General features: G+C 40.4%; 1 protein-coding gene across 1 annotated transcript in view; it reads right to left on the bottom strand.

The window, feature by feature from the left end:
* Positions 1–11,617, bottom strand: part of LOC102747589 (oxysterol-binding protein-related protein 1) — a 70,694-nt gene that overhangs the window by 15,403 nt on the left and 43,674 nt on the right. Inside the window, exons 3-4 of the mRNA XM_081801476.1 lie at positions 1,541–1,675; positions 445–542 (exon numbers count right to left, since the gene is read on the bottom strand). Of these exons, the coding sequence (XP_081657602.1) occupies positions 445–542; positions 1,541–1,675 (233 nt within the window). The remainder of the gene's footprint in view (positions 1–444; positions 543–1,540; positions 1,676–11,617) is intronic.

Genomic DNA, 11,617 nt, shown 5'->3' with positions numbered 1-11,617 from the left:
AAAAAACTTGTGCAGAGATGAAAAGGAAGATTCAGAAAAACTACAGCCAAATGAATTCCCTAATTGTGGGTAAAGAAGCAGGCTACAATAGGCACACAGAATTGTACCTGTAGATGCATTCATTGCCTTTATGCCAACAGTATACATTTATGTTAGTATATATTAAATGGGTATTTAAAAAAACTCCAATCATATCTTATGATCTACAGAAGGAGAAAAGAATTACTAATCCCACATGATCAGAAATATTGAAATCCTTGTAATTATTTTTCATAATGGTGCATTACATGTACATTTCCACATTTTTGACACAGTCTCTAAAACAGAACAAACATCAAAACTCTTAACTTGCTCCAGTAATGCAAAATGTTGGTAAGTTCCCTCTTCATCTGAAAAGCTATATAAATCATACAAAACCCATCTCAAAAAGTGAAAGATCTTTACCGAACTAATTCATAGGTCTCTCCAAGAAGCGGGTTGAAAGGCTTTCCAGTGCGTTCCCACTGAGAAGCTACGGCAGACACGGCAAATGCAGCTACACACTGTGGGACAGAGCATTAGAAGTTCAAAAGAGCCTAGCTTGCTCCCCATTCTTTTGAGGACTGGAAATTTTGCGAAGACAGTCATTTACAAAATTATTTTGAGGAGTTTAATTACTTTGGATTTTTAATACAGCTCTAGCAACTTAATACGCCAGTGTGGGCATTCAAAATGAAAACGACTGAGTCTCTTACTCCAGTCATTCCGAGCCATATGGTTTTTATAACACCCTAAGAGTGCTACAGATTCTCTCAAGAACTTTTAAAAAAACTCTTAAACCCCAAATTACTTTTAATTCTCTTAAAATTTCTAAAAAGTACAACATTTTTAGGATAGGGAAAAAGAGACATAAGTGAACACTGGTATCAAGTCCCATAAGGTTGGGAAAAGCCGACTGATATAAATGAAAGAACAGAAAGATTCTATTATGAATGCCATGGCTTTGTCTGAAGGAGAACAATATGTCTACTTTGCTCCGCCTGTAACTAACCCATCCATACACACCATGGAAGCATCTTCTACCCAAAACAAAATTAAGAAGTGCAATTGCTTGTTGTCTTTTGTTTAAACCTGTAACAGTGTGTACACTTCTTACATACATAAGCATAAATATACGTATTTATGTGTGTATGTGTGTGTTCGTTCCTTCTTGGGAACAGCCTAAGAAAGTCTGAAAGAAGAAAAGTTGAGCTGTTTCCCCCAAGAACATACTACTTTTCTAAAATGGAGACTCAGAAACAGCTCACTAACATCCAGATTTGGTTATGGACCACCTTCTGCTTGTCTTGCAATTGTCACTGGTCTTTCCACCGTGGTGGCACTCTGGCTAGAGGATGGCAGGGGGAGGGAACACAGAGGATACTCCACACACTCTCATTTTAATAACATTTCCCAAACTCACATTGCATTTAACACAAATTCTGTGTATGTGTTTTTGGAGGTGGAGATGGCAGAGAAGTCTCTAAGACTCATGCCCTTTCTGTGCTAGTTTGACACATACCTGCATTCTTTCCACAGAATCAGAGAATGAACTGGCCTTGTGGATGAGGTATGTGTGCTCCATATATTCAGTGAGTCGCTGCAGGAAGCTCAAAGGCTCATTAAATATAACTGGCATGGTGATCTTGGACAGTTCCTATTTCACAAGAAAATGGAAATGTTGATGTCCCATAGACGCGGCAAACTTACCTGCTGCCATATTTACTTAACATGTTCTTGGGAAGGAAGTAATAGAAAACAACAGTCCGTGAAATTTAATTAGTATCAGTTCAATTTCACAAATCTTTCCAGAGCACCTAACAATATGGAATATATTGTTCTAGGCACGGAAGGAAACACAAAGACTACCCAAACATTCTCCCTGACTTCGAGGAGCCCACAATCTGGTGAGCATTAGATGATGAGTATTAATAAATATGCCTCAGACAGAATTAGGAAATGGGATAGAAAGGTGATGCAGGCACAAAAAACAAAAATCTTCACAGTGAGCTAATGATCAGTGATATACCATTTTTGTGCTAATTTTCCAAAAGAAATCTCAGACTGTTTTTGAACAACACTGAGGTTTCCTGAGCACTCAAATCGACTATACTTTGGGGACTCGGTATTAGAAGGCTATAATGCATTTTATAGAACAGGTTTTAAATTCTGTCTGCTAGAATGACACAATCACAACAGACTTCCAAACATAATGTAATAATTGGTCGGGGGGGTGGAGGGTGGTCTCTGACTTGAATTTTCAACTCTGTTTACCCTTCCCTGCCAGCAAACAATGGCATCATTAAGTCTTTAAAAAATTCACTAGGTAAGAAATTTATCTTGGTATTCTCTAGAATATTCTGATGATCTTCCCAACCTTCCACCTACCATTATTTACCTTTCCTTTAGAAATCAGGTCTTTAATAAAGTCTGCTGACTAAACCTACATGGGTCAGGTGAACATTCCCAAGGCTTGAATGCCACCTGTCTTACCTCTGACTTTCCCCCCTCAACATCCACATTCTTATTGATCTGTACAATTAAAAATAATGTAACCTTCACAAAAATACAACTGGAGTGCATTAAAAAAAATTAAGCTCATTCATTACCATAAAATATTGCAGAATACACAGCCATGTAGCAGCTCAACCTAATTAAAAGAAATAGTAGGTTTATTGCTGTCTCAATGGGGAGACCAGGGAGAACAGGAATCTAGAAAGGGATAAAGAAAAGAAGGCTGCACTATGTATCTTTGAGATCTCATTAACTTCAGAAATTCACTGTTGGGTCCCAGGTCAGAAAACTTGGACTACCAAAGTTTATCTTATTGTGATGTCTCAGGCTCTCTTCCTTCTCCTAAAAAATACCTTCCCTAGTTATTTTCTTTAATAAAACAAGACAAAACAAAACACTAATAGAGGAATACGTAACTCTACATATAAAATTTAACAATAAGGAAGTAAAAACGTGAAAATGCTCCTTCCCCCAGAGACAAAGCAGCATCAACAGTTGGGGCTGTACTGCTATGTACTTACAGAGGAATACAATAGAAGTAGGGGGCTTCAATATTTACTTTTAACAATGGACAGACCATCCAGATAGACAAGGAAACAATGGACTTAAGTGATATGTTAAACCCAAGAGATATATACAGAATCTTCATTCCACTGAACAGTAGCAAAATACATATTCTTTTCAAATGCATATGGAACATTCTCCAGGACAGATTATACATTCAGCACAAGTAAGTCTCAATAAATTTAAGAAGATTCAAATGATATCAAGGAACTTTTCTAATCAAAAGAGTATGATATTAGAAATGAACTATAAGAGGGACGCCCGGAGGGCTCAGTGGGTTAAGCATCTGCCTCCAGCTCAGGTCATGATCCTGGGGTCCTGGGATCGAGCCCCACACGGGGCTCCCTGCTCGGCGGAGAGCCTGCTTCTCCCTCTGCCTGCCGCTCCCCCTGCTTGTGCTCTCTGACAAATAAATAAAATGTTAAAAGAAAAATTAACTACAATAAAAAAATGGAAAAATTTACAAATACGTGAGATTTAAAACACACTATAGAACAACAAATGGGTCAAAGAAGAATTCAAAGGGAAAATCAATAAACATCTTGAGACAAATGAAAATGGAAATCCAACATGCCAAAACTCATGGGATACAGCAGAAGCAATTCTAAGAGAGAAGTTCACAGCAATAAATGCCTACATTAAGAAACAAGAAAGATCGCACATAAAAAGCCTGACCTTATACTTCAATGAACTAGAAAAAGAACTAAGCCGAAAGTTAGTGGAAGAAAGGACATGACAAAGATCAGAGGGAAATAAATGAAATAGAGACTAAAAAGACAATAGAAAAGATCAATGAAACTAAGAGCTGGTTCTTTCAAAAAGTAGACAAACCTTTAACTAGACTCACCAAGAAAAAAAGAGAGAAGACTCAAAAATTGTAAATGGAGAGACATTACAACTGATACCATAAAAATAGAGAGGATCATACAGGCAAAATGGGTGAAAGAGAGTGGGAGACAGAAGCTTCCAGTTATGGAATGAATAAGTCATGGGGGTAAAAGGTACAACAAAGGCAATATATCAATATAATAGCACTGTTTGGTGAGAGATCACAGCTACACTTGTGGTGAGCATAGCATAATATATAGACTAGTTGGATCACTATGTTGTACACCTAAAACCAATGTTAACATTAGGTATCAACTACAGTTCAATTAAAAAAAAAATACATGGAGGGGTGCCTGGGCGGCTCAGTCGGTTAAACATCTAACTCTTGATTTCAGCTCAGGTCATGATCTCAGGGTCGAGAGATTGAGCCTCACACTGGGCTCCATGCTTAGTGTGGAGTCTGCTTGAGATTCTCTCTCTCCCTCTCCCTCTGCTCCTCCCCCTGCTCGTGCTCTTTCTAAAATAAATAAATCTGTAGGGAAAAAAAGGAAAAAAGAGCCTCATAAAAAACTACTATGAGCAATTACATGCCAACACAAATGAGAAAACCTAGAAGAAATCAATAAATTCCTAGAAATATATATCCTATGAAGACTGAATCATAAAGAAAGAGAAAATCTGAACAAATTATCAGTAAGGACACTGAAGCAGTAACCAAAAGCCAGCCAACAAACAAAAATCCAGGACCACATGACTTCACTGGTAAATTCTGCCAGACTGTTCTTCTCAAACTCTTTAAAAAAAAAAATAGAGGGAACACTTCCAAACACATTTTATGAAGTCAGCATTATTCTGATACCAAAACCAGACAAGGACACCACAGAAAAGAAAATCATAGACCGGTATCTCTGATGAGCACAGATACAAAATACCTCAACAAAATATTAGCAAACCAAGCGCAAAAGTACATTAAAAGGATCATACAGCATGATCATGTGGGATTTATTCCTGGGATGCAGGATGGTTCAACACCATAAATCAATGTGATACACCACATTAACAAAATGAATAATATCATATGATCATCTCAATAGATGCAAAAACTGCATGTGACAAAATTCCACATCCTTTCATGATAAAAACTCTCAATAAAGTGGATAGAGAGGGAACATAACTCAGCAAAATAAAGGCCATATATGTCAAGCCCACAGCTAACATCTTGCTTCCCGATTTCAAACAAGATTATAAAGCCAAAGTAACTGACACAGTATGGTAGGGGCATAAAACTGGACACACAGGTAAACAGAATACAACAAAGAGCCCAGAAATTAATCCACACCTATATGGCCAAATGATTTTTGACAAAGGAGCCAAGAATATACAATGGGGGATTTCCTCAATAAATGGTGCTAGGAAAACTGGACACTCATGCAAAAGAATGACACTAGATCACTATCTTATACCATTCACAATAGTCAACTCAAAATGGATTAAAGACTTTAACATAAGAATTGAAACCATAAAACTCCTAGATGAAAACACAAGGGGTAAGCTCCTTGTCATAGGTCTCATGATGATTTTTTTTTAATCTGACACCAAAAGCAAAACTAACAAAAGCAAAAACAAACAACTGGAACTATATCAAACTGAAAGCTTCTGCACAGCAAAGAAAATCAACATCATAAAATGGCAACCTACAGAATGGGAGAAAATATTTACAAATCCTGTATCATCAATCCTGTATCTTCTCTCTCTCTCTCTCTCTATATATATATATAAACTCTTCCAACTCAACAGAAAAAAAAAGATTAAAAAATGGGCCGTGGAACTGAATAGACATTTTTCCAAAGATCACATTCAAATAGCCAATAGATACATGAAAGGTGCCCAACATGACTAATCATCAGGGAAATGCAAATCAAAACTACAATGAGATACCACGTCACACCTGTTTTACATCTATAAAAGAGAGGAATAGCTGGCAATGATGTGGAGAAAAGGCACCCTTATGCACCACTGGTGGGAATGTAAAGTGGTACAGACATTATGAAAAGCACAGTGGAGGTTCCCCAAGAACTTAAAAATAGAACTGCCATATGACCCAGGAATTCCACTTCTTAATATTTACCCAAAGAAATGAAAACCCTAACTTGAAAAGACATCTGCACTCCCATGCTCATTAAAGCAGTATTTATAATAGCCAATAAGGAAACAACCTAAGTGTCCATCAAAAGATAAATGGATCAAGAAAATGTGATTAGTGTGGTCAAGAAAATCACACTCACACACACACACACACACACAGGAATATTATTTGGCCTTACAAAAGAAGACAATCTTGCCATTTGTGACAACAAGGATGAACCTAGAGGGCATTATGCTAAGTGAAATAAGCCAGACATAAAGACAAATACTCCACAGTATCACTGATATGTGGGAAAAAAACAACAAAAACAAAAGAAAAATACAATAAAGGGCAAACTCATAGAAACACAGTAGGGAGGTGGTCGCCAGGGGCTGTGGGTAGGCAATATAGGGAGAGATTGGTAAAACAGTACAATCTTTTAGTTATAAGATGAGTAAGAGCTGAAGATCTAATGTATAACATGGCAACTATAGTTGATAACACTGTTTTGCATAAATGAAATTTGCTAAGAGTAGAATTTAAATGTTCTCACAGAGAAAAAGTACTGAGGTGACTGATGTGTTAATTAACTCAAGGGGACCCTTTCACAGTGTATACCATATCCAATCACCATGATGAATGCTTTAAATATACTTTAAAATACTTTAAATATCTTAAATATCTTACAATTTTGTCAGGTATACTCAAAGAAAATCTCTTCTACACAACTTGCAGTACAGAATATGCATTAGAAATTAAATTTTTTCAAAATACCTTTGAAATTTCATTTAGCATCTACTAGGTGCCAGGCACTGTTTTAGGCACTGGGTTAAATGACCTGGTAGGGTCAACCCTGACCTGGAATGCCCTGCTCTCTTCCCTTAACTCTTGTACATCTTACCCATATGTCAAGGCCCAGCCCAAGTCTCTCCTCTTCAACCATTCTAGGGCTCATTGATTTCTCGCTTCTTCCAACTCCTGGAGGACCAGAACCTAGATCTCACAATTTAGCCCTTGATCATGTATGAGACTGCCCGCTGCTATGTCAGCTCATCTTGCTAACTCTACAGTAATACAGTTCCCAGGGGGAGGGAGAGTATCTTAGACTCCACCACACTGCAGGTGCCCCTACCCAACATGCTCCTCTGCAGTCCCCGTGCCCACTGACTTTATGCCTATTCAGGCATTTATCACAATGCACTAGACTTTCCTGATTCTTTCACTGGAATACAAGGCTCCTTGAAGTCAAACCCTCTTTTTTAATGATGTAAAACAGTTCACATGGCAAAATGTGGGAAAAGGTAGGTTACAAAGCAACATGTTCAAAAATAGGTTCTATAGATCTAGAAACAAATGCCAGAAGGTCACAGCACCAACAAATTAACAGTTGCTGCCTTGAAGAGTGGGTAGTAGAGGTGATCTTAATTATCTTCTTTACGCTTTTCTGTATTCTCTAAGCTTCCTAAAATGAACACGTTTTGCTCTTTTAATCAGGAGTAAAACAGGAGATTTAGTTTAAAGTCTAATACTTTCAGCCTGGCAAAAGGAAGCTAACAAACTTGCCCCGCAGAAACTGGACCACCTTACAACCCACACACTGACATGCTAATCATAAAATGTACAAGAGAGAAACGAAGTGGCAGAAGGGAAAAAGAAGAGCAGCCAAATCCGCTTGGGTTAGTCCAGTCCTAAGTTCCAGGGACACTAAAGTGGTTCGAAGAGTGAGTTCTGAACAGAAAGCAGCATGGTGGCTGCCGGGGACTGGGGGCGGGGAACGGAGAGCTCCTGGTGACACTGGGTATGAAGTGTCACTTCTGCACAATGAAAAGGTTGGGTGGATGGTGGGGACTGCTGCACAACAAAGTGAATGCATGAACTCCACTGAACTGCACGCTTAGAAATGGTTAAGATGGTACATTTTATGAATGGGCTCTGAGATGAAAGGCCCCTTGTCAACTCATGCTTGTGTCACCATGAGTAAGTCCCTCACCTCTCCCCAAATGGGGATTTCATTGTATACCTCACAGGGCTTGTAAAGGTTAATTCATATATGACACTTAGAACAGTAGCAGGCATACAGTAAGTGAGCAATGTTAGCTATTATCATTAAGAACACATGCGAGAGTGCCAGGTCCTCCAAGACGCGGAGAGGCAAGGGGGCCTCGAAAATTAGGATACTTTGCCCTGTCACCTGGGAGGCTGAGCTGTAGAAAAGCTACTCAGAAGGCAGCCTGTCTTCCAAGTTCTTTTTTTTTTTTCCCTTTAAGATTTTATTTCTTTTAGAAAGAAAGAGCGCATGTGAGCAGGGGGAAGGGCAGGAGAGGGAGAGAATCTTAAGCAGACTCCACGCCCAGAGCGGAGCCCGACACAGGGCTCAATCTCACAAACCCGAGGATCATGACCTGAGCCAAAATCAAGAGTTGGAGGCTTAGCCGACTGAGCTGCCCAGGCGCTTCCTGCTTCTGAGTTCTGGCTTTCAAGGGTGAGGGAGTAAAGGAGAGGACACTTCCTGGAGCCCCAGCCAGGACGGATGGCTGCCATCCCATGGGAAGGCTCTCTGCTGCCTGGCTGCTCCATCCAGTCACCAAGACGACAGGGGCTCACCAGGGGGACGACTCAAGCCCTACCCTTTGACTAGTATGTGACCCACACCATGCTGTTCTTGTTCTCTATGTTTCACTTTATCATGTACAACAGTAGGGTGAAACTTCCATTACAGGAATGAAGAACTTTACCGCTAAGCTTGTTTCTGGATTTCCCCGCACCCCCCCCCAAACAGCACTAGAAGGACAAAATACTCCCTGAGGCAGTAGATGTGCTAGGGGTGACAGCATTTTTGCCTGTGCCTAGTTACAGCAGATGAGAGAGTCTTGGCCGAGGGACTTAATCTTTCATCTCGAAAGCAACGCTAGGTGCACTGCATCTCTTCACATATATCTTCCCAGGGAAAATATCCAGGCAAGGATGGGATGATCAAAGGTCTACTGGCCACTGGCTGCTCAGCACCAGCTGGCTGGACTTTACAGGAGTGAGTCAGTGAAAGAGGGTGTGCTGTAAACTGGAGAGCAAAGCACAAAGGACATGGTTTATCATCAATGCAATGGACAGATTATTTTTAATCATTTGAAAAGCCCCTAAAATTCCTAAATAAGCTTCTTTAAATCCAATGTTGTAATCCAGAATAATTTAAACACCTTCCTACCCCTTTTAGTAACTCAGAATGTATGCATTCAAGGAACTATAAAGGCACACATCTGGGCCAACTAACAGAGAAGGAGTATGAAGGAAAGAAAAAGATCCAGATCCCAGAGAACATATACACATAAATCCAGTCCGAGATAACACCCTCACCCTTTCAGAAGAGTATAAAAAGCTATTTTAAAAGAGTATAAAAAGCAATGGACTTACAACTTTATTGCTTCTATTAGTTGAATTATTTTAAAGTAACCTTACAATAATTTTAATTGTTAAAATCTACAGTTCCCTAGGTATGTAATGAAAAACCCAAGTGACACAAACTATATTTTGTTCTGTCTTGGAAATGTATAGTGACACCATTTTTACTTCCAATATAATACAGTCTGGTATTGGACTCTCTAGATATTGAATACAACTAATTAGTACTGTGTAGATTCCAGTAGCAGAAAAAGAAACAATGCACATTATGAGGGTCAAGTTTCAGGAAGAAACATTAGCTGGACTACTTTTATCACTGGGAGCATCAGTCAGCTGGAAAAATTAAGTATTTATGCCAGGCAGTTCCACCCTGTGACTCAGCTAAAAACAAAGTTTAAATTTATCCATGCAAATTAATAGCAACCAATGATGAAACTGAAGAAACTCTTAATTGCAATTTCTCATCCGCTGACAAACTGAGAATTAAAAGAGAGAGAGAGAAGGCTGCTTCATCACTTGAGCACTACATAAACAACCTGAAGGCAAGGCCAAGTTTGATCCCAACTAAAATGGAAAAATATTTTATATATGTAAAGTCTAACACTGTAACACCCAAATGTGCAAATATTTAAGACCTGGGTTACCCAGAGAAACTTAACTTAGGTCTTAGGCTAAATCTGTCTGCTCATTTGCCCAAGCAGCCAGCTTGCAGGCAGAGCCCTCACCCAGGAGTGTTACCCAAGCACTAAGTGGGTTTCTAGACTCTTCAGTGATGGTCAAGTGCTAGCGGCAGTCCTGGCTCTGTTCCTTGGATGTGCCTTCTGCAAGATGAAGCTGGTACTGGATCCTTCCTCCACAACCGCCACCCCCCCCTCCCCCGCCCAACCCCTGCACACCTCCCATAGCTACCAAGGGTGTAAAAATTCATCCTTCTTACATCTAAGGGCTTTGGAGGGTCAAAGGTCTTTTTCACATCTTCTGCTGCTCAGTCCCCTCATTCCATAAGATGTCTACCATCTACCAGTTTATCTTGCATGAGAGGTTCTTGCTGTCTGAATACCACTGATTATGCCCAAAGCAGTCACACGAAGAACTCACAAGACAGCCCTCGTGGGACCATCTGGATGAGCAGTTTGAAAAAAGCCTGCTGCCCTCATGCCTTTCACTGTTGGTTACAGCACTGTTCCTCAGCTCTCACAGACCAGCGCAAGGGGAACACAACAGGGGAACGAGTGGAAGGTAACCCAGCCAGAAATGAAGGAACTATGGAGCAGGAGAGGGGTGTGTGTTTGTGTATGAACTGAACCACACTTTGCACACCTTGGTGCAAACCAATGGTAAAAACAAAGAAAAAGACAAGAAAAGCATGAGGAAAAAGGTAAACAGATATTCCTTTCCCATTCTTCCTGTCTAGTAGCTGAGTCTTTCCAGACTTGGCTGGACAACTACTAGACAGGAGTGTGGAGGGATGACAGACGCACTGGCTGAAGCCGGGACTGGATCTCAGTCTTCAGGCTGTATTCACTCGAGGTGCAGTCACAAAGACTGTCTAGTAGCCACGTGGGCGGGGCTGCTTTAAGGGGGCCAGTTTCCAGACGCTCAGCCTCCACAGGCACTCTTACCTAATAACTGGCAGGCCCAAGCAGACACCTGCACTGGATGTCATGCTGTTTCTCTTTTCCCACTTCCCCTTTCCAACTACCCTTCTGCGATGAGGGGTGGAGGTGGGGAGTGGGCTGTGCGTGGGGGGGCGGAGGGGGGGGGAACAACTCACACCATACTGAATCATAGTATAGTATTCTTGCTTTGAAATGTAAAACTCTGCAGGGCGCCAAATGAAGGGAGGGTTAGAAGTACAGTACTGGAATCAGTGAAGCCTCTTTTAACTGAGGCCCCATTCACTAATCTGAAGGAGGGCTCCAGGACTTTCTCTGTTTCGGTTAAGGCAAAGACCTGACATTAGAAATCGGGACTTCTAGCCACTTCTCCCATATTGGGGTATTCTGACTTCAGATCACTGCAAAGTGAGGTGGTAAAGATGCTAGGTTTTGTTTACTACTTTGCTGTTTCTGTTCCCCGTCTCTCAAGGCAGTGTTTATAATGTAGCAGCTGTGGCAAAGCTCCACATTTTATCTAGGTCTGTACTGATCTTAGATTCAGAATTCAAGAATG

The sequence above is a fragment of the Leptonychotes weddellii genome, chromosome 13 (assembly GCF_054177405.1).
Source record: "Leptonychotes weddellii isolate Sample4059 chromosome 13, ASM5417740v2, whole genome shotgun sequence".
In the NCBI taxonomy this organism is placed as follows: domain Eukaryota; kingdom Metazoa; phylum Chordata; class Mammalia; order Carnivora; family Phocidae; genus Leptonychotes; species Leptonychotes weddellii.
Note: the sequence above shows the minus strand (reverse complement) of the source record. Positions and strands in the feature narration are given on the sequence as shown.